Source organism: Haematobia irritans, chromosome 3, assembly GCF_050003625.1.
Source record: "Haematobia irritans isolate KBUSLIRL chromosome 3, ASM5000362v1, whole genome shotgun sequence".
NCBI lineage: Eukaryota > Metazoa > Arthropoda > Insecta > Diptera > Muscidae > Haematobia > Haematobia irritans.
In genome coordinates this window covers 43,372,124-43,397,146 of record NC_134399.1, presented here as the reverse complement: position 1 = coordinate 43,397,146, position 25,023 = coordinate 43,372,124, and the positions used below count along the sequence as shown (strand labels likewise).

The 25,023-nt window shown below is 36.6% G+C and overlaps 1 protein-coding gene across 1 annotated transcript in view; it reads left to right on the top strand.

Moving 5' to 3' along the window:
* The window catches only part of LOC142229349 (uncharacterized), a 37,183-nt gene extending 32,139 nt beyond the window's left edge, over positions 1-5,044 (top strand). The window contains exon 2 of the mRNA XM_075299899.1: positions 3,669-5,044. Coding sequence (XP_075156014.1) covers positions 3,669-4,751 — 1,083 coding nt within the window. The 3' untranslated portion in view covers positions 4,752-5,044. The remainder of the gene's footprint in view (positions 1-3,668) is intronic.
* The last annotated feature ends 19,979 nt before the right edge of the window (positions 5,045-25,023 follow it).

Genomic DNA, 25,023 nt, shown 5'->3' with positions numbered 1-25,023 from the left:
TTCTGCATGTTGCTTCTGATAGAGCCTCAAAAAAATCGCTTCTCTAACATCCCTACGGGAAATTTGTGCAAATTGCCACTAATGGACCCATTAAAGGACTAGTACTAGTGCTCCAGTTTATCAACATTTTTAATTGTCATATAATTTATTGATTGATTTATACTCACTTGATATTAAAATCTTTTTGAATCCACACTTTTACTACAATACAACTATCAGAATTAGTTATTGTTCAACATATTCCTTTCTGGTGCGCTACGGATGGAAACAGGGTCCTACAGGTTTGTCCCAGACTGTTTCATGAGCAGTTGTCTATGGGATAGTCCTACTAAATTGTTCCAGGACGTGTCGTTTGGGATGAGTCCAAGTTGTGTCCTAAAGCGTAAATTTTCCCAGCCAATGACAAACCCATGTTAAAGTGACCGGTCCATTCCATACGCTTGGACCACAACTGTGACTGGTCCATACACACCAGGGACTAACCTTGTACCGGTCCTGGGGTTGATCCATTTCCCGTAGGGATATGTTCTAAACATATTTTGCAGGAATCACATATATTATTGGATATTGCCGAAATATTATTATGTTTGTTTTACGTGAACATATTATATGTTTGGAAGCATTTTGAGCCCAAAAATATTATATGTTTGGAAAAATTTTCTCCCAAAGAAGATTGTGCTCAAAAAAAAAATTATTTCTGGCTAATTGCATATTCCCACACATCTTACTCACTTCCACGAGATTTTTTAGTTCTTAGCACCTTTTTCTGTAATACAAACAATGTTGAAGTAATTATTCAATTTTATAAATTTTACCTTTCGCCTAGACGGAGAATCGAACCGAGGACCATACAGTTTGTAAGCCAACACACTATACACTAGGCTACGTAGCTGTTATTGTCATAAATAGACAATTATCGTTATAAATTATATTTATATAGCATAGCTTGCGGCGCCCACGAGCCGATGCAAATATAACATTATTTAACAGAAACATACATTTGTTGGCCACGTGGAGCAATGGTTAGCATGTCTGCCTGCATGCAAATGGTCGTGGGTTCAATCCCTGATCCGACCGAACACCAAATTTTTTTTTACATTTATTTTGACATATATTCCAAAAATATAAACGAAATGGAATGAAATATAATTTTTTTATTGCAAAAATAACAATTTTGAACCAATACATGTTTGTATAAGAGTTTAAAATTTTCGAAGAAATTCAAAAACTCTAACAAAAGAAGAATGTGAAGTCGAGTATAAGCATAAACAATTTTACAACATACACATTAATTTATTTAGGCATGATGTTTTTTACCAATATTTAACGCCATTTTATATGCATTTAAAATTTATCATATTTAGAAATACAAATAACATTTATTAATAATCTTGTGCTTAACCTTTGACCTTTAAGGTCGGTATTAAGTTGGCATTATCGCTCTAAAATGACCATGTTTTCACGTTTACTTTTCTTTAATAATTGATTTTAAAGAAAGTAAAATGTACTTCACTCCACCAAAATGATAAACAAAACACATGTCCACACATATATAAAATGCTGCTCTCAAGGCAAAAACATATGCTGTTTTTGCAAATGTATATTCTCTTGGTTCCGAATGTCTATTCTCATTACTCCGAATACTCATTTTAATGCCAAGCGCATAGCCAAAACACATGAAACAAAAAACAGTTTTCCGAAACAACATACAAGCGGTTTCATAGAAATTGCTCTCTTTTGATTCTCTCGCTGTGTTATGTTGATATCTTTCGTCAACCCTCCCGGTTTCCATCTCTATTTTTTCGCTCTCTGAATAAAATATCACAACATATATATGTTTACTCGAAATTTGTAAATTTATATATGTTTACATTCACACATATTATTTTTATGAAACATTTGTGTTCCAAACATTATATATTCTAGCATATTAACATATGTGTCCCAAACATTTAATGCTAGTTTAGTAACATTACATTTTTGCACTTAAATATATTGTGTTTAAATAATTCTACCCGAAACACATTTTGTTTATATCGGCACATATGAAAAACATATTTTTCTAACAGTGCATATGTCTCCACAAGAATTCAATGCGACTCTGCAGCACTTTTCTTCAATGAAAATAAAAAATTAATGCTTTCCGCAAATCATCTTAACACGATGAAAAAATATGATAGGTTAGATTAGGTGGCAGCCCATATATCAGGCTCACTTAGACTATTCAGTCCATTGTGATACCACATTGCTGAACTTCTCTGTTATCACTGAGTGCTGCCCGATTCCATGTTAAGCTCAATGACAAAGGACTTCCTTTTTATAGCCGAGTCCAAACGGCGTTCCACATTGCAGTGAAACCACTTAGAGAAGCTTTGAACCCCTCAGAAATGTCACCAGCATTACTGAGGTGGGATAATCCACCGCTGAAAAACTTTTTGGTGTTCGGTCGAAGCAGGAATCGAACCCACGACCTTGTGTATGCAAGGCGGGCATGCCGTGGTGCAATGGTTAGCATGATGTTGTCTGTTCAATGACTTGATGTATACTAAATTTTTTTTCACAGACGTCATATCAAACTAACAAAAAACAAGTACATACGGCCCTAAGTTCGGCCAGGCCGAACGGTAAAAATATGTTATGTTACTTCGCGGCGGTATTGATTATATTATTATGTTAAACTTTCGCGTTTGTTGTAAGAATTGTATGCTACTGTGCAAACGTTGTTATTAAAATATTTATTCACCTAAACATATTGTGTTGTAACATATCAACATATTGATTCCAAACATAATATACTAGTTTTCAAACACAAGGTTTTTGTACTAACACATTTGTGTTAAAAATGTTTATCCCAAACATCTTGTTATTGTATCCAAACATATAAAAACACATTTTTTCTTCCATGTATGTATGTATGTATGTATTACTTCTTTATTTCATCATATAAATTTTGTTTGTACAATTTCAATATGAGTATGTTTATAATATAAAATAATATAAGATAATATAAAGAAGATGTATTTTAATTCATGTGTCATGTTAGATTGTAACGTCTGGCAATAATGTTTGCTTTAAATTGAATTCATTTATAAGAAAGTTTCTATATCGTAAACAGTAACTTATGTATTTTACAAGATTTTTCCAGTGATTTATATCTCGGCCGTCTAATACTTCAATTACTTCATTTAAGCTTAGATAATTCTTTTTAAATATCGCCAACCTTCCATGTATATGTCTGAATCAGAATTGACTTTCTATACAAAGAAAATAAAATAAAATTCCATCTTTAGTATTCTATGTACACGCAGAGAAAAAATATGATCACTCCAAACATGTTTCCAAAGCAAAATGTTATTTTTGGACAGTGAACATGGAACATTTTTGTTGCAAAAATGTTGTTTTCTTGGCAGACACATACATGGTGGCTGAAATCAGAGACATAATTTACGAGAAAATAACATGATTACTAAAAACATGTTCCATATTCAGCGTCCAAACATTTTGCTCTTGAAACAGGTTTGGGGTAATCATATTACTTCTCTGTAGTTAAGAAAACAATGTTGTTATTTTATTCTTATCAGCAGAAAGGAGGAATTATCTTAGCTAGATATTTTAGATAATATTTTCTTTGGATTTTTGATGTAATTCTTGTATATGTTTCATTACAGGTCCTATGTAATACTGGCGGATTGAATCATATACCATTGCGCCATCTACCTACAAACGTTGAACATCTGTCTTTAACGAAAAATCACTTTGCCGTCATTAAGCCAGACTCCTTTGCAGGTCTGCGTTCTCTCAAGAAGTTATCCTTGGATGGAAACAACATCACTAAAATCAAGCAGTTTGCTTTCCGTGGCCTTCCTCGCCTGAAAGAGCTCTCCATACAATACACTCCACTACAGGTAGTAACCAGTTTCGCATTTGCTGGTCTACAAAACCTCTCAACAATATTACTAAGCCACAATCAGATTGCCTATATTGAGGCTTACGCATTTGCCGGAACATCCAATGTCAAACTTATCCTGCTGACCAATAATCCCCTACTACGAATTGAGAGCTTTGCATTTTCCAGCCTCACTCAAGTTGGTCATCTACTGTTGCCGGCTGGAATACGGACCATCGAACCAAATGCCTTCTTTGGCATGTACACAGTCGGCCTTCTCAAATTGGCTTATATGGATCTGGAGCAAATACAGCCGTACACATTTCGTGGTCTGTCAAACGTACTTCTGCTCACCATACAAGAGTCAGATTTGGGTGCAATCAGTGGCGAGGCATTTGCCGGGCTAACTCAGGTGGATACACTTCAGCTGCTTAACAACAAAATTGACATTATCGAGGCCCTGGATTTCAATGACACGGCTGCCATCAAGCATCTGAAATTACATGGCAACCATTTCCTGCAAACACCGGAAGCAGATGACATTTGTCTGGACGGCGTAGACAACCTGGAGTTGGATGGCAATTACTTCCCGTGTGGATGCCAATTGCACAATTTACTGGAGAGTGCATTCGCCACAAAAACCCCCAACTCTTCAGTGGCTCTCATACAGAACAATTACTGCATATCTCCCATTGAGATGAACGGTCGTCGTATGGCCGATGTTCAAGTGGCGGAAATAGCCCCTTGTCAAGAGCATCTAATGCAGGCTAATTTAGGTTCAAAGGCAAGCAACTTGAAATCTCCATTGCTGTGTCTTGGTGCAGTAATCCTATGGCTCAAATTATTTTTGGTCACCAAATTATAGCAGTACGATTAGAGGGCATCTCATGTGTTCGTTCAGTTCCTCCATTGTTTTTGTTAATTTCCTTTCTGGATGCTTTGTTATTGCAAGGATGGATGGATAAGTGAGGGTGTACTCTTCAGTTGCAGTGCTCTGTTGGCCAATTTTTCTACGAAGACAAAATTAGACACTAATCGTAAATAAGAAATTACTATAGTAACAATATTTAAAATAAGTCAATTTTTGCTAAGTCAATATAATCCTATGAAATGCATAGCGTAAGTGATGTTATTTATAAACTTGAATCTATCATGAAATTTCATTCGTTTTCATATCACTGTGGGAAAGAATTGGGAGAAATGTGGCTTAAATAGTTGAAATGGTAAGTAGATAGGATAGATAGATAACTACGTTTCTGCGAATTTTGGGTGTATGTTCGTTCACAAGATATCGGCTCCATATCCGAAGAATAATAATAAATATCTTTAGATTGTCGTCATTTACATAGAAAATATGTAATTCCTAAAATGACGTATTCAGCAATTAAATTTATAGTTTAAATATATCTGATCCTGGAAGAGTCCTAATAAATCAAAATATATGTTATATTTTGTTTTTTAAGGACTGGGCAAAAATAATAATTGGAAGCCCAAATTTTCATCCGGTTTCAATGAAATTGTAGCTATGGTAATTTTATATACATCGGTCCATGTTTTAATATAGCCCGTATATCGCCCGATCTCCCAATTTGACTTCTTGAGAGCATGGAAGCGGCACTTTTCATCCGATTTCCTTGAAATTTTAAATGTAGGGGTATTTTAAATTCGTAATGAAGCCATAATTTTCAACAGAGTTGCTCAAAATTTATATGTTCATAAAGAGCTGTGCCAAATGTGGTATATAGCGGCCTATATTTTGATATAGCCCCCGTATAGACCGATATTTTGGGTCGTGCTTTAATATAGCTCCCATATATAAAAACAAGTATATACGGCCGTAAGTTCGGCCAGGCCGAAGCTTATGTACCCTCCATCATGGATTGCGTAGAAACTTCTTCTAAACACTGCCATCCACAATCGAAATACTTAAGTTGCGGTAACGCTTGCCGATGGCAAGGTATCTTAAAACCACCTAACACCATCTTCTATATTGTATGTAAGTCCATACGTGGTATACATTAAATCAAACAAGTATATACGGCCGTAAGTTCGGCCAGGCCGAAGCTTATGTACCCTCCATCATGGATTGCGTAGAAACTTCTTCTAAACACTGCCATCCACAATCGAATTACTTAAATTGCGGTAACGCTTGCCGATTAACACCATCTTCTAAAATGTATGTAAGTCCATACGTGGTATATATTAAATCAAAAAAGATCGATTCAATACGTATATAATTCAGTTTGACAAATTAGAAATAAAATTTTGACAAAATTTTCCACAGAAATAAAATTTTAACAAAATTTTCTATAGAAATAAAATTTTCACAAAATTTTCTGTAGAAATAAACTTTTGGTAGATTATTTTTGGCTCGAGTGGCAACCATGATTATGAACCGAATAAAATTTGAATAAAATTTTCTATAGAAATACAATTTTGACAATGATGAAAATTTTATTATGAACCGAATAAAATTTTAACAAAATTTTCTATAGAAATAAAATTTTGACAAAATTTTCTTTAGAAATAAAATTTTGACAAAATTTTCTATAGAAATAAAAGTTTGGTAGACTATTTTTGGCTCTAGTGGCAACCATGATTATGAACCGATATGGACCAATTTTTGTGTGATTGGACCAATTTTGGTATGGTTGTTAGCGAACATATACTAACACCACGTTCCTAATTTGAACCGGATCGGATGAATTTTGCTCCTCCAAGAGGCTCCGGAGGTCAAATCTGGAGAACGTTTTATATGGGGGCTATATATAATTATGGACCGATATGGACCAATTCTGGCACGCTTGTTAAAGATCATATACTAACACCATGTTCCAAATTACAACCGGATTGGATGAAATTTGCTTCTCTTGGAGACTTCGCAAGCCAAATCTGGGGATCGGTTTAAATTGGGGCTATATATAATTATGAACCGATGTGGACCAATTTTTGCATGGTTGTTAGAGACCATATACCAACATCATGTACCAAATTTCAGATGGATCGGATGAAATTTTCTTCTCTTTGTGGCTTCGCAAGCCAAATCTGGAGATCGGTTTATATGGGGTCTATATATAATTATGGACCGATGTGGACCAATTTTTGCATGGTTGTTAGAGACCATATACCAATATCATGTACCAAATTTCAGGCGGATCGGATGAAATTTGCTCCTCTTTGAGGCTCCGGAACCCAAATCTGGGGATCGGTTTATATGGGCGCTATATATAATTATGGACCGATGTGGACCAATTTTTGCACGGTTGTTAGAGACCATATACCAACACGATGCACCAAATCTCAGCCGGATCGGATGCAATTTGCTTCTCTTTGAGGCTTCGCAAGCCAAATCTGGAGATCGGTTTATATGGGGTCTATATATAATTATGGACCGATGTGGACCAATTTTTGCATGGTTGTTAGAGACCATATATCAACATCATGTACCGAATTTCAGGCGGATCGGTTGAAATTTGCTTCTCTTTGAGGCTCCGCAAGCCAAATCTGGGGATCGGTTTATATGGGGGATATATATAATTATGGACCGATGTGGACCAATTTTTGCATGATTGTTAGAGACCATATACCAACACCATGTACCAAATTTCAGCCGGATCGGATGAAATATGCTTCTCTTAGAGGCTCTACAAGCCAAATCTGGGGATCGGTTTATATGGGGGCTATATATAATTATGGACCGATATGGACCAATTTTTGCACGGTTGTTAGAGACCATATACCAACATAATGTACCAAATTTCAGCCGGATCGGATGAAATTTTCTTCTCTTTGAGGCTCTGCAAGCCAAATCTGGGGATCGGTTTATATGGGGGCTATATATAATTATGGACCGATGTGGACCAATTTTGGCATGGTTGTTAGAGACCATATACTAACATCATGTACCAAATTTCAGCCGGATCGGATGAAATTTGCTTCTCTTTTAGGCTCCGCAAGCCAAATCTGGGGATCGGTTTATATGGGGGCTATATATAATTATGAACCGATGTGGACCAATTTTTGCATGGTTTTTAGAGACCATATACCAACACCATGTACCAAATTTCAGCCGGATCGGATGAAATATGCTTCTGCTAGAGGCTCCACAAGCCAAATCTGAGGGTCCCTTTATATGGGGGCTATACGTAAAAGTGGACCGATATGGCCCATTTTCAATACCATCCGACCTACATCGATAACAACTACTTGTGCCAAGTTTCAAGTCGATAGCTTGTTTCGTTCGGAAGTTAGCGTGATTTCAACAGACGGACGGACGGACGGACGGACGGACATGCTTGGATCGACTCAGAATTTCACCACGACCCAGAATATATATACTTTATGGCGTCTTAGAGCAATATTTCGATGTGTTACAAACGGAATGGCAAAGTTAATATACCCCCATCCTATGATGGAGGGTATAAAAAGATCGATCCAATACGTATATAATTCAGTTTGACAAAGTAGACATAAAATTTTGACAAAATTTTCTACAGAAATAAAATTTTAACAAAATTTTCTATAGAAATAAAATTTTCACAAAATTTTTTATAGAAATAAAAATTTTGACAAAATATTCTATAGAAAGAAAATTTTGACAAAAATTTCTACAGAAATAAAATTTTAACAAAATTTTCTATAGAAATAAAATCTTGGTAGATTATTTGTGGCTCGAGTGGCAACAATGATTATGAACCGAATAAAATTTTAACAAAATTTTCTCTAGAAATAAAATTTTGACAAAATTTTCTATAGAAATAACATTTTGACAAAATTTTCTATAGAAATAAAATTTTGGTAGATTATTTTTGGCTCTAGTGGCAACCATGATTATGAACCGATATGGACCAATTTTTGTGTGATTGGACCAATTTTGGTATGGTTGTTAGCGACCATATACTAACACCACGTTCCTAACCGGATCGGATGAATTTTGCTCCTCCAAGAGGCTCCGGAGGTCAAGTCTGGAGAACGTTTTATATGGGGGCTATATATAATTATGGACCGATATGGACCAATTCTGGCACGGTTGTTAAAGATCATATACTAACACCATGTTCCAAATTACAACCGGCAAGCCAAATCTGGGGATCGGTTTATATGGGGGTTATATATAATTATGGACCGATGTGGACCAATTTTTGCATGGTTGTTAGAGACCATATACCAACACCATGTACCAAATTTCAGCCGGATCGGATGAAATTTGCTTCTCTTTTAGGCTCCGCAAGCCAAATCTGGGGATGGGTTTATATGGGGGCCAAGGCCGTAGCCAGGATTTTAATTCGGGGGGGGGGTTCAACTTTAAAAAAAAATATTCATATAATCTCATGTGTAGAAAATTTTATTTATGCATAGGTATGTATACAATATTTTTATACCCACCACCATAGAATGGTACTGAAATTTTGCACAAACTCGTCTTTTGTCTGCAGGCAGGTCAAGTTAGAAGATGGGCTATATCGGTCCAGGTTTTGATATAGTCCCCATATAAACCGACCTCTCGATTTGGGGTCTTGGGCTTATAGAAATCGTAATTTTTATCCAATTTGCCTGAAATTTGAAACCTGGAGGTATTTTATGACCATAAAGAGGTGTGCCAAAAATATTTTGGTATAGCCCCCATATAGACCGATCTCCCGATTTTACTTCTTGGGCTTATAGAAACCGCAGTTTTTATTCAATTTACCTGAAATTGGAAATTTAGAGGTATTGTAGGACCACAAATACGTGTGCCAAAAATTGTGAGTATCGATCCATATTTTGGTATAGCCCCCATATAGACCGATCTTCCGATTTTACTTCTTGGGATTATAGAAACCGCAGTTTTTATTCAATTTACCTGAAATTGGAAATCTAGAGGTATTGTAGGACCACAAATACGTGTGCCACAAATTGTGAGTATCGGTCCATGTTTTGGTATGGTCTCCAATAAAACGACCTCCCGATTTGGGGTCTTGGGCTTATAGAAACCGTAGTTTTTATCCAATTTGTCTGAAATTGGAAATCTAGAAGTATTTTAGGACCATAAAGAGGTGTGCCGAAAATGGTGAGTATCGGTCCATATTTTGGTATAGCCCCCATATAGACCGATTTCAAGATTTTACTTCTTGGGCTTCTAGAATCCGAAGTTTTTATCTTATTTGCCTGAAATCTAGAGGTATTTTCGGGTCAATAAGAGGTGTGCCGAAAACGGTGAGTATCGGTCCATATTTTGGTATAGCCCCCATAAGAACGATCTCCCGATTTAACTCCTTGGGTTTCTAGAAACCGTAGTTTTTATCTGATTTGCCTGAAATTGTAAATGTTCTGGTATTTTAAGCTCACAAAAACGTGTATCGGATTAAGTTTTTATCGGTCCATTTGGTAATGCCTCCATATAGACCGACTTCACTTCTTGAGGGTGTAGAAGGCGCACTGATCATGAAAATTGCTTGAAACTCAATGTAAAATTTCCAAATTTTACTTCTACAGATTTAAGATTTCAAATCAAGACTTTATTTTATAATTTTCTTGTACACTTACAAGAGATGTTAATGATTCCATTAAAACTCAAACAAAAATGGTTCTTATAAATCCAGAATCTGATATAGTCCTCATAGGTGAAATCTTTAAATTTATCTTCGGGAATATCCTCAAGTCCTCAAGCCCTCCTGAAATTTCAAAGGAAACCGTAATATTTGGTTCATGGTGGTGGTGGTTCACCTCATAGGTGAAATCTTTAAATTTATCTTCGGGAATATCCTCAAGTCCTCAAGCTCTCCTGAAATTTCAAAGGAAACCGTAATATTTGGTTCATGGTGGTGGGTATTTATGATTCGGCCCGGCCGAACTTAGTGCTGTATATACTTGTTATAATATTAAATTGAGCCGACGGGCTTTTTGGGCAGCAAATAAATCAATGACTTCTTCAGTCGGCACATTTATTCGGCGATGAACCGACATTAATGCTAATCCTTTAAGTCTACTCTCGCTAGTCGAATTTCTAAGATACGTCTTTAATCTCTTCATTGTTGAAAATGAACGTTCGGATGAGCACGTAGTAACTGCAGGGATGGAAAATGCAGTACTATAGTACTTTTTTCAAACCTTTTTCACCCTGGTCAGTACCGTAGAACCCCCGCGAATGATTTTGTACCTTTTGTGTAGACATTTTTGAGTCGATATCAGATTTATGGTACAATAGCTTTGACAAAATATTTTAATATTTTGAGAATGTCTTTATCAACCTTATTTGCTAATAGTCTTTTACAAATATGGCAAAACAGACATGTTCATGTGGGAAGAAAATCTCGATTTTGTAAGAGACATAGTCAAAAACAGGATTTTATTGAACTTCAAGAAAGTTTTAGTCGAAAAAAGAATGCGATTCTATATAATCGATTTTTTATTTTATTTATTTTTATTTTTTTATTTTGTAAATTTTATTTCAATTGAAAATTTTGTAAAAATTTTATTTCTATAGGAAATTTTTGCAAAATTTTATTTCTATAGAAAATTTTGTCAAAATTTTATTTTCTTTAAAATTCAGTCTCTTGGCAATAATCTTCCAGTGAAATTTTTGTTGAAATTTAGTAAAAAGTACCTTTCCGCTCAAAAAATACCTTTTTTGTACTTTCTTAAAAATTGTATTTTCCATCCCTGAGTAACTGGCAAAGTGACCAAAATTTTTAAAAGAATATGCACGTTTGGAAAAATCTCTTTATTGCTACCATCGCTGATTTAGGCAGGTTCTTTTCGCAGGTTTTGCGCCATTTCATTTACACATGTGTGTTTGGCTGTTTCGTTGTTGTTGCTATGGCCAAACAAAGCGAGTCATGTTCACAAAAAGAACAACAAACACACATAAAAAGCAGAAATACATTTTCCAAAAATGAAATTTGTGGTGCGAGAACAAAAATCGTCGTTTGACGGGCTTTTCAACTAGTATTCTATGATTTGTGCAAGTTTTATAGGCAAGCGTTTTTCAAAATAAAACCTCCAGCTTTTCTTCAACATCTTCGATAAGATTTTTCTATGCAGCTAAAAATATATATTTATTTATATAAAAATATTCATTCATTTCGGGGGGGTTTGATCCCCCTCACCCCCCCCCCTGAATACGGCCTTGATGGGGGCTATATATAATTATGGACCGATGTGGACCAATTATTGCATGGTTGTTAGAGACCATATACCAACACCATGTACCAAATTTCAGCCGGATCGGATGAAATATGCTTCTGTTAGAGGCTCCACAAGCCAAATCTGAGGGTCCCTTTATATAGGGGCTATACGTAAAAGTGGACCGATATGGCCCGATTCGTGATTTCAACAGACGGACGGACGGACGGACATGCTTAGATCGACTAAGAATATCACCACGACCCAGAATATATATACTTTATGGGGTCTTAGAGCAATATTTCGATGTGTTACAAACGGAATGACAAAGTTAATATACCCCCATCCTATGATGGAGGGTATAAAAAATCGTTAGACGTTCTTATAGCAATTCTGTCGGTGGTGCAATGCGCTAAGGCGACTGCTAGCGCGCATGGTGCAGGTTCGAGTCTCGGTAGCGGATTTTTTTTTTATAAATTCGTAACCATTACGTTTTGAAATAACGAACTCTAGTAGAGGTGTGCACGTGACAGAAAATTGTCGTGACTCACGAAAATGTTCGTGAGTCACGCTGATGGCAACAGCGTGAGTGCAACAGTGCTACAGTTGATAGAAACTTTCCAAAAATGGTAGATTTTTTATGGTTAGATTAGATTAGTAGAGTTCCTCTCCAACTAAGAGCTACTTCAAAAATTTTTGACAAAATTTTCTATAGAAATCAATTTTTGACAAAATTTTCTATCGGAATAACATTTTTACAAAATTTTCTACATAAATAAAATTTTCACAAAATTTTCTACATAAATAAAATTTTCACAAAATTTTCTATAGAAATAATGTTTTTACAAAATTTTCTACAGAAATAAATTTTTCACAAAGTTTTCTTTAGAAATAAATTTTTAAAATTTTCTATAAAAAATTTAATTTTGACAAATTTTTTTATAAAAATATAAATTTGACAACATTTTCTATAGAAATAAAATTTTGACAAAATTTTCTATAGATTTATAATTTGGGAAAATTTTCTATAGACAAAATTTTATATAGAAATAAAATTTTGACAAGATTTTCTACACAAATACAATTTTCATAAAATGTTGTAGTTATATAAATAAAATGTTCACAAAATTTTCTATAGAAATAAAATTTCGACAAAATCTTCTATAGAAATAATTGTTTAGTTATATTTGTTTAGTTCGGCTTGAGGTCATGTGAATAAAACCAGATGTTGTTGTTTTTGTCAGTTGTAATTTTTATTTAAAATATATTTCGAGACATCTCCGCTGCTCGTCCTCTGGGAAAATTAATTTAGAATTACAAAACAATCAACTTGTTCACAAAAGGATATATTTACAACTGCAACAGATATATTAATAACAGTTGTAAATATACCTTCTTGCGAACAAGTTCATTGTTTTTTTTATACCCTCCATCATTCTCTATTCAACCGTCGAACGGAACGGACGTGTTTTTAAATAGCGGATAAACTCATCGCAATAGGTACCTACTACGAATTTCAAGTGTGGTGGGATATTAAGCCACCATGCAGCGAAATTCCAAGTCATCCACTGGGTTGCTAACTTCAGGGCCCAGTGGACGGGTATCGACTGGAGTTATAAATCTGGGCAATGACCAAGAGTTAGGCCCAATTAGTCGACCTGTAGACGGGTCGACAGGTGGCGACACTCTGACAAGTCGAACTTTTTCTAAGGTAACGACATCAAAAGGAGGTAATCCCTCACGAAAGAGATTCAAGGAACGCAGAAATGCTTTGTTTATCCTAAAGAAGTTAGGATCAGTCGACCCAAGCACGCTGTCGGCTAAACAAAGTGATTCCTTAAAATGGGCTCAAGGAATTCTTGAGACTGGAAAAAGGGAACGATCGCCGGATGAGCTGCCATCCTCCAAAAGGGATCAAAGATCGTTTGCCTCAGTTGCTAAAGATAGCCTTGTGATGGCTATCATTAATAAAGGAGCATTGGACGGTATGGTTCCAAAGCAAAAATGGGGGGAAATTGAAATGCTCTGTCTGTCGTCTACTCACAGGTGCTGGAAAAGTTTCCCGGCCCAGATCCTCGACACCAAGAGGCTGGTTGGTATCAAGGACGATTTAAGCTAGTCGCATTTGAGGACCAGAGGTCTATAGAATGTTTTAAAGCTGCTCTGATACTAATTGGAGAAGTTTGGGAAGGAGCTGCTCTAGAGTTAGTCGAGAAGAAAGACATACCGGCTAGACCTAGAGCACATGCCTGGATACCTGCAAACCCTTCTGACCCTGAATCTATTTTAAATAGACTGAAACGATGCAATCCAGATCTTCCAACAGCTGATTGGAAGGTTGGCCGTTTGGATGAAGTGGATGGGCCAAGACGGCATGCAGTGTTTATATTGAACACTCAGTCTTTGCCACATCTGGCAAAGTCCCAGGGCCGTGTATGTTATGGCTTTCATTATATCCAAATGAAGGTGTATAAAACCGATCAGCTAAAGGATTCAGAAATGGACAAGCCTCTGTATGAATCAGAAGTAAGCGGATCCTCTTGCGAAGTCGAGGGAGATACCAAAGTTGAAGACATGGATAGATACCGTATGCGTGAGGAGGCTTCTATTGCCTCAGAACTCACCAAAGTCGAACATATGGTTATTGCGAGAGTCACCGATATCTCTGAAGAGCACATTCTTGATGACTCGATTGAAGCGGCTGATGTGACGGTTGTTGAAAATCTCGATGGTCCTACGGATCCTCCAGATAAATCTTCATCATTGTAAGGCTGCATGTGCTGCCTTAAAAGTTCTCCTGATGAAAGGGGACATAGACATAGTTCTTATTCAAGAACCATATGTTTATAGAAACAAAATATGTGAATTAAGTACTCCGGGGTACAAACTATTGCAGTATACTTGTAATGATGTAATTCGAGCCTGCATAATTGCTAAAAACGAGCTTAACTTGTTTCTGCTTCCTTCAATGTGCAATGCAGACACTGTCGTTGCCAATTTAGAAATAGCCAAATGCAAATATTGGGTATCTTCGGTCTATATGGGACATGACAGGGAGATGCCTCCATGTGCCGTTAAGACCTTAGTTGAGGAGTCACTGAAAACAAAGACGAAACTCATTATGGGATGCGATGCGAATGCGCATCATAGTATATGGGGAAGTAGTGATACTAATGCAAGGGGAGAGTCGCTAATAGAGTTTATTTTGCGTACTAATCTGGTAGTTTGCAACAAGGGAGATGCCCCAACCTTTGTCACTAAAAACAGGCAAGAGGTTTTGGACATCACCTTGGCCTCGCAAGAACTGAATGGAATGATATCTGAGTGGCATGTTTTAAGTGAACACAGCTTCTCAGATCATCGCTACATCAGTTTCAAATTTGATGTTCATATCACCAAGACCATATTTTCGCCAAATGTTAGGAAAGCTGACTGGAATAGGTATAGGGAATCGTTCAATATGATGATACCGGAAATAACAGAGACAAATATGAGAAATGTGCAAGATATCGAACACGCAGTGGAGCGGATTACTAAGGCCTTCAACATCTCACTGAAAGCTGCATGCCCTAGAGGAAAGCCAAGGGGGAAACATCGACCACCATGGTGGTCTACGGAATTAAGTAATATGAGGAAATCCTGCAGGAAGCTCTTTAACAAGGCAAAGTCCACCAGAGCCACTGAGGACTGGGACGCTTACAAGAGGAATCTGAGAGGATACAAGCGAGAACTGAGAAAGGCTCAGCATAACTCTTGGAATGACTACTGCAGCAGTATTGAGAATACGTCCGAGGCTTCCAGACTACGGAAGGTTCTGGCATCCACCAACTCCGCTCCAGGTTTCATTAAAACATCGGAGGGAAATTGGACAACGTCCAGTGAGGAGACGCTGGAGGTACTATTGGACACACATTTTCCTGGAAATCAGACGGTTGAACCATGTACTGGCGGTGCCACAGTTGCTCAGCGGTCGTTTCCTGTCGAGGAAATTGTATCGGAAACTAGAATAAGATGGGCGCTAAATAGCTTTGGACCATTCAAATCCCCCGGACCTGATGGAATTACTCCGGCGGAGTTACAAGCTGTAACTGACAAAATTATCCCCTGGTTGTCAGTGATATATAAAGGATGTATCAACTTATCATATATCCCAGGAAAGTGGAGGGAAACAAAAGTCGTTTTCATACCTAAAGCGGGAAAAGCCTCTCACTCGAGGGCGAAGGATTTCCGACCAATCAGCTTATCCTCATTCCTACTTAAGACTCTGGAGAGGATGATAGATATTTATCTTAGAACTAGCATCGATTCGAGGTTGTTCTCGAAAGGACAGCATGCATACTCGAAGGGCAGGTCTACTGAGACCGCACTACATGAACTAGTCAGCTTTATTGAAAGCTCACTATCTGTCAAAGAATACACAATCGTGGCGTTTCTAAACATCGAAGGGGCGTTCAATAATGTCCATCCGAGCTCGATATTAAATGGACTGACAACTCTGAATGTTGATCCATGTATACTCAGGCTGTTAGACGAACTGCTAATGAAGAAACGTATTTCAGCCACACTAGGACAAGCAAACATACAAAAGTATGTGAACAGAGGCACTCCCCAAGGAGGAGTGCCTCTTCTTTGGAATGTTGCTATAAATAGCCTTCTGGTTACTCTAGAAAAAGAAAGGATAAAAGTGGTGGCATACGCAGATGATGTAGCTCTGGCAGTCAGGGGAAAATTCCCATCCACAATCAGAGATATTATTCAGAGGGCCCTCCGGATGACTGAACAATGGGCGAAAGACAATGGTCTTGGGGTAAATCCTGCAAAGACAGAATTAGTCATGTACTGCAAAGATCGCAAAACTCCCACGGTTAGGCCTATTTCCTTAGGGGGTATTGAAATTCCCTTTGGTGATTGTGCAAACTACCTTGGCGTTATTTTGGACAGGAAGCAGAACTTTAAGCTTAATATTGAAGAAAGGGCGAGGAAGGCAACTGTAGCTTTGTACTCGTGCAAAAAGGCAATAGGAAAAAAGTGGGGACTAAAACCAAAAATTGTGCATTGGCTATACACGGCAGTGGTTAGACCTATAATGCTATATGGTGTTGTAGTCTGGTGGCCGGCACTTCAGAAACCGACTTGTTTAGATAAAGTTCAGCGTATGGCGTGTTTGTGTATTTCAGGCGCATTCAGCAAGACAGGAACAAATTCCCTTAATGTCGTGCTGCATCTATTGCCTTTAGACATTTTGGCCAAACAGTCAGCTGCAACAACGGCTGTGCGGTTGCGCGAACTATCGCTGTGGTCGGAAAAAGGTTACGGTCACAGTTCTGTCCTCAAAATAATGCCAGATGTGCCTAACGTAGTGGATTACACTTTGGCGAGTCCACTTTTCGACAAAAAGTTTGAGACTCTAATCCCCAACAGTGAGGCGTGGTGCACACAGACCCCGGGGAATAAAGAATATATAGATTTCTACACTGATGGCTCCAAATTGGATGGACAAGTGGGGTTCGGAGTATAATGATCTGGAACTTCGAATAGCGAAAAGATTACCTAATCACTGTAGTGTTTTTCAGGCTGAAATATTAGCAATAAGAGAGGTGGCGAATTGGCTGAGAAGTAATGTTCCAAAAAATGTGGGCATTAATATATACTCAGACAGTCAACCTGCAATAAAATCCTTGGACTCTGTGTTCCTCAACTCGAAAACGGCCATCGACTGCCGCAAATCTCTCAATGAGATGGCTGAGCAGTACAATATTCACCTAATATGGGTGCCTGGCCATAGGAACATACCGGGGAACTGCGAAGCGGATGAGTTGGCAAGGCTAGGGACTACCTTACATATTCCAGGGGAACTAGAATTTGTTGGTATGCCCCTAGCTACCTGCAAGCTCATGCTGCGTGAGAAGGCTGTTATGATGGCAAATGTGCGATGGGAGAATTGCAAGGGTTGTAACGACACCAAGCAAATATGGCCCCATTTCAACTTAAACCGCACACTAGATATGCTAATGTTCTCGAGACGTCAGATATCACTCCTGATATCTGCTATAACGGGTCGCTGCCTGATAGGCGATTTTGCAAAAACTATTGGCGCGAAGTATAATGACTATTGTATGAGCTGTCATGATGCGGAGGAAAAAGAATCAATTAAACACCTCTTGTGTGAGTGTCCTGCATTTTGTGTAAAGCGCAAGCAACTTTTAGGAGCATATAGCTTCAGATTACTGGCGGATCTGGAAAACGTTAACTTAAGCAGTCTGCTACTGTTTTTGGAACAATCTGGTTGGTTCAACAAAGAAAAATAATCAGGAAGGTTCAGCGGTTAAAACTAGAAGTGCCAATATGTAATAGGTACTTTTAGTTAATGTGGTATCACAATGGACTGAATAGTGTAAGTGAGCCTGAATCTTAATCGGGCTGCCACTTTAACCTAACCTAACCTAACCTACCCTCCATCATAGGATGGGGGTATATTAACTTTGTCATTCCGTTTGTAACACATCGAAATATTGCTCTAAGACCCCATAAAGTATATATATTCTGGGTCGTGGTGAAATTCTGAGTCGATCTAAGAATGTCCGTCCGTCCGTCCGTCCGTCCGTCTGTTGAAATCACGCTAACTTCCGAACGAAATAAGCTATCGACTTGAAACTTGGCACAAGTAGTTGTTATCGATGTAGGTCGGATGGTATTGAAAATGGGCCGTATCGGTCCACTTTTACGTATAGCCCCCATATAAAGGGACCCTCAGATTTGGCTTGTGGAGCGTATAACAGAAGCATATTTCATCCGATCCGGCTGAAATTTGGTACATGGTGTTGGTATATGGTCTCTAACAACCATGCAAAAATTGGTCCACATCGGTCCACAATTATATATAGCCCCAATATAAACCGATCCCCAGATTTGGCTTGCGGAGCCTAAAAGAGAAGCAAATTTCATCCGATCCGCCTGAAATTTGGTACATGGTGTTGGTATATGGTCTCTAACAACCATGCAAAAATTGGTCCACATCGGTCCATAATTATATATATCCCCCATACAAACCGATCCCCAGATTTGGCTTGCGGAGCCTCAAAGAGAAGAAAATTTCATCCGATCCGGCTGAAATTTGGTACATGATGTTGGTATATGGTCTCTCACAACCATGCAAAAATTGGTCTACATCGGTCCATAATTATATATAGCCCCCATATAAACCGATCCCCAGATTTGGCTTGTGGAGCCTCTAACAGAAGCATATTTCATCCGATCCGCCTGAAATTTGGTACATGGTGTTTTGTTTATGGTCTCTAACAACCATGCAAAAATTGGTCCACATCGGTCCATAATTATATATAACCCCAATATAAACCGATTCCCAGATTTAGCTTGCGAAGCCTAAAAGAGAAGCAAATTTCATCCGATCCGCCTGAAATTTGGTACATGGTGTTGGTATATCGTCTCTAACAACCGTGCAAAAATTGGTCTACATCGGTCCATAATTATATATAGCGCCCATATAAATCGATTCCCAGATTTGGGTTGCGGAGCCTCAAAGAGAAACAAATTTCATCCGATTCGCCTGAAATTTGGTACATGATGTTGGTATATAGTCTCTAACAGCCATGCAAAAATTGGTCCACATCGGTTCATAATTATATATAGCCCCCATATAAACCGATCCCCAGATTTGGCTTGCGAAGTCTCCAAGAGAAGCAAATTTCATCCAATCTGGTTGTAATTTGGAACATGGTGTTAGTATATGATCTTAAACAACCGTGCCACAATTGGTCCATATCGACCCATAATTATATATAGCCCCCACATAAAACGTTCTCCAGATTTGAACTCCGGAGCCTCTTGGAGGAGCAAAATTCATCCGATCCGGTTCAAATTAGGAACGTGGAGTTAGTATATGGTCGCTAACAACCATACCAAAATTGGTCCAATCACACAAAAATTGGTCCATATCTGTTCATAATCATGGTTGCCACTAGAGCCAAAAATAATCTACCAAAATTTTATTTCTATAGAAAATTTTGTCAAAATTTTATTTCTATAGAAAATTTTGCCAAAATTTTATTTCTATAGAAAATTTTGTTAAAATTTTATTCGGTTCATAATAAAATTTTTATCATTGTCAAAATTTTATTTCTATAGAAAATTTTGTCAAAATTTTATTTCTATAGAAAATTTTGTTCAAATTTTATTCGGTTCATAATCATGGTTGCCACTCGAGCCAAAAATAATCTACCAAGATTTTATTTCTATAGAAAATTTTGTCAAAAGTTTATTTCTATAGAAAATTTTGTTAAAATTTTATTTCTGTAGAAATTTTTGTCAAAATTTTCTTTCTATAGAACATTTTGTCAAAATTTTTATTTTTATAGAAAATTTTCTGAAAATTTTATTTCTATAGAAAATTTTGTTAAAATTTTATTTCTGTAGAAAATTTTGTCAAAATTTTATGTCTACTTTGTCAAACTGAATTATATACGTATTGGATCGATCTTTTGTTGATTTAATATATACCACGTATGGACTTACATACAATGTAGAAGATGGTGTTAGGAGGTTTTAAGATACCTTGCCATCGGCAAGCGTTACCGCAACTTAAGTAATTCGATTCTGGATGGCAGTGTTTAGAAGAAGTTTCTACGCAATCCATGATGGAGGGTACATAAGCTTCGTCCTGGCCGAACTTACGGCCGTATATTGTTTTTATTTTATACCCTTCACCATAGGATGTAACACATCGGAATATTGATCTAAAACCCTATAGAGTATATATATTCTGGGTCGTGGTGAAATTCTGAGTCGGTTTAGCTATTTCCGTCCGGCTGTTTGTCCGTCTGTGGAAATCAAGCCAAATTCCGAACGAAACAAGCTATCGACTTGAAACATGGCACAAGTAGTTGTTATTGATGTAGGTCCGTTGGTATTGCAAATGGGCCATATCGGACCACGTTTACGTATGACCCCATATAAACCGACCGCCAGATCTGACCTCTGGAGCCTCTTGGAGGAGCAAAATAGATCCGATGTGGCTGAAATTTGGCACGTGTTGTGTTATGGTCTCTAACAGCCATGCAGAAATTTATCCATATTGTTCTATAATTATGGAGAGTCCCCATATAGTCCGATCCCCAGATTTGATCTCCGGAGCCTCTTGGAGGAGCAAATTTCATCCGATCCGGTTAAAATTTGGTACGTGGTGTAAGAATATAGTCTCTAGCAACTATGAAATATTAGTACAAAATTTTCTATAGAAATAAAATTTTGACAAAATTTTCTATAGATTTATAATTTAGACAAAAACAAAGCATTCGTAAAACTAAACATAAACCAAACTAAAACCAAGTTTCCTCAAATTTAGTAAAAATTCTTATAAAACGATAACACTGAATTCCTTTATTATAGAAGGCTTATCATACATACGAATAACACTTGGCATAGAAAAATATTTTACTTCATTCGTACTAAGAAGTATTTAAATCTTTAAAAACTTAAAATATATGTTAAAATATATGAAATTTTCCTATATTTCTTTTTTCTACCTGTAATCGTTGTAATCGAAATGTTTGCGCGTGGGTTGTTTTTTTAGTTGCAATAGCGTTGTTATGATATATGGAGAGATTGTTAAAAAATAATATAGTAAAAGAAAATAATATACTATATTAAAAAAAAAAAAACAAGTATAAACGGCCGGGCCGAATCTTATGTACCCTCCACAATGGATTGCGTAGAAACTTCTACGAAAGAATGTTATACACAATCGAATTAATCGTTTTCTAAATTGTGAGTTAGTCCACACGTGGTATATAATAGACAAAAAGGTACACTAAAAAAAAAGTGAACTCTCTAATTCACTAAATCCAATTTAACTTTATTTTAGTTCATGGAATTATTATGTTTGGAGAAAGTTTCCTTTACTCTAATAATTTTTTGTTTACGTTAGTTAAATTAACTAAAACCGAGGAAAAAAATAAACTCAAATGATTAATTAAATTCGTACCTTCCACAAAATAGTTCAGAATTTCTTAAAATTTGTAAATTTTACCAAAAATGCGTCCATCATGAACTTCGTATATCACTAAAGACATTCTTGCAATTTTGAACTCCAAGTTTTTCCTTCAAACTACAAAATTTTCTTTAACAAGTGAAAAAACTTAGTTATGTCTAATAAATTTTCTTGAATTTGTCGAAAAACATTTACTTATTTTTATGACATCGGCGTGATGCCAACGTTTGTAATACCGTTTAGTTAAAATTTTCTAAAAATATTCAAAATTTTCTAAAGTTAACCGAAAGTTTTCTTCCTGGTGGGTTCATTGTTTTTTCAGTGTATGTAAGTCTACAAATAATTACGAATCGATATGGACTTTTGCACGGTACGTAAGGAGCCAGAATTGAAATATGGGGGTCGCTTATATGGGGGCTATATACAATTATGAACTTGATATGGACCAATTTTTGTGTGATTGGGGATCGATTTATCTGAGGGCTATATATAACTATAGACCGATATGGACCTAGTTAGGCATGGTTGTTAACGGCCATATACTAGCACAATGTACCAAATTTCAACTGACTCGGAAGAAATTTACTCCTCCAAGAGGCTCCAAAACCAAATCTCGGGATCGGTTTATATAGGGGCTATATATGATTATGGTCTCGGATGAAATTTGCTTCTCCACAAGGCACCGGAGGTCAAATTTGGGGATCGGTTTATATGGGGGCAATATATAATTATGGACTGATATGAACCAATTCATGCATGGCTATTAGATACCATATACTAACATCACGTACCAAATTTCAACCGAACCCGATGAATTTTGCTCTTCCAAGGTGCTCCGGAGGTCAAATTTGGGGATCGGTTTATATGGGGGCTATACATAGTTATGGACCGATTTCGACCAATTTTTGCATGGGTGTTTGAGGCCATATATTAACACCACGTACCAAATAGCAACTGAATCAGATGAATTTTGATCTGCCAAGAGGGTCCGGAGGTCAAATCTTAGAGGCTGCGAAAGCTAAATCGGGGGATCGGTTTATATAGGGGCTATATATAATTATGAACCGATGTGGACCAATTTTTGCATGGTTGTTAGAGACCATATACTATCACCATGTACCAAATTTCAGCCGGATCGGATGAAATTTGCTTCTCTTTGAGGCTCCGAAAGCCAAATCGGGGGATCGGTTTATATGGGGGCTATATATAATTATGGACCGATGTGAACCAATTTTTGCATGGTTGTTAGAGACGATATACTAACACCATGTACCAACTTTCAGCCGGATCGGATGAAACTTTCTTCTCTTAGAAGATCTGCAAGCCAAATTTGGGGGTTCGTTTATATGGGGGCTATACGTAAAAGTTGACCGATATGGCCCATTTGCAATACCATCTGATCTACATCAATAACAACTACTTGTGCCAAGTTTCAAGTCGATAGCTTGTTTCGTTCGGAAGTTAGCGTGATTTTAACAGACGGGCGGACGGACATGCTCAGATCGACTCAGAATTTCACCACGAATATATATACTTTATGGGGTCCAGAATATATATACTTTATGGGGTCTTAGAGCAATATTTCGATGTGTTACAAACGGAATGACAAAGTTAATATACCCCCCATCCTATGATGGAGGGTATAATAATATAGTACAGTAGTATTGTTTTGTTAAAAAGTTTCAGATTTTAAAATTTCACGTTTTAATTGATTTAGTTCACTAGGTAAGTATGTATGGTGATATTCAGTTTAACAAAGGTAAGTATATGGTTTCCAATAGGTAGGTACTAAGTGATAAATATTAGGTAAGTTTTAGGTATAAATAATTATATTTTGATAAGCATAGGTTAAGAATTAACAGGTAAGTTTTAGGTTCAAATAATTTGTTTTTCCAAGATAAGTATTGGTTATGAGTTCAAAATGGTAAGTTTTTTTTCACAGGGTATTTTAGTTTTCAAAGGTAAGTTTTTTAAAGTATTCTTTTGTTCCAGTGTATTTATTTCAGGGTTTATTTTAATTCAACAAACTTTCTTTTAACTAGGTTTAGAATTTAATAATTAATTACTTCAATTGATTTCTTTTAATAATTTCCACTTTTTTGTTCACTTGTCACGGAGGATCGATTTTATCGTGTCGGCGCAAAAAAAAAACACATATTAAAAACATTTGACATATGTCAATGTCACTCAAGTCAAGCCGGCAAAACTTTCAGCAACATTCAGCCAGTGATTACAACAACAATGGAAAGAGAGTATTTGCAACTATGTATAATGTGATGTATGTATAATTGAGCAGTCCGCTAGTCAGTGTTACCGTTGGAAATTTTGAAAAAGTCGCAAAAAAGTTGCATTTTCAAAAAAAAAGTCGCACAAAAAAGTCGCATACCGATAAAAAAGTCACTTGTAGTGGTTATGTTATTTTAAGATATTTTTATTACATAAAACGTTCAATCAAATAACACAAAACTAAAAAAGTAACAGTTCACTAGCATGTACATACGTTTTTCCAACTTATTGCAACATAAAATACATTAAACGTAAAGAGATATCATTAAATATATAATTTTTATAGTTCCATTTCTTTGAAACTTTATTTCTATATTTTTGCACTAAATCATTGCTTGGAATCCAATTTTCTATATCAATGTCTAGTAAGTTTAACGCTGATAACATTGATTCGCAGGTTTCAACTTTTAATCTATTTGTTAATTTGTTTTTCATTAACCCAAGTTTAGAAAAAACCCTTTCAGCACAAGCACTGTTGTGAGGTAATGTTCATACATATTCTGCAAACTCATAAAGATTTGGATATAGCAGTTCTTCTAAAGAGTTTCGCATTGTTCCTATTTTGTGCCAGAAACGCTCAGCGTTTTTAAATTGAAATAATTGTTCATAAAACTTGTCATTAGCTTTACTTTCTAAAAATTTGTATTCATTTACAAAAGCCTCAGGGAGATCATTGTAATTAATATCTTTCTTTGAAGAAAGAAAAGTTGGTTGTAATAAGCTTAAAGTATTCAGTCTTTTT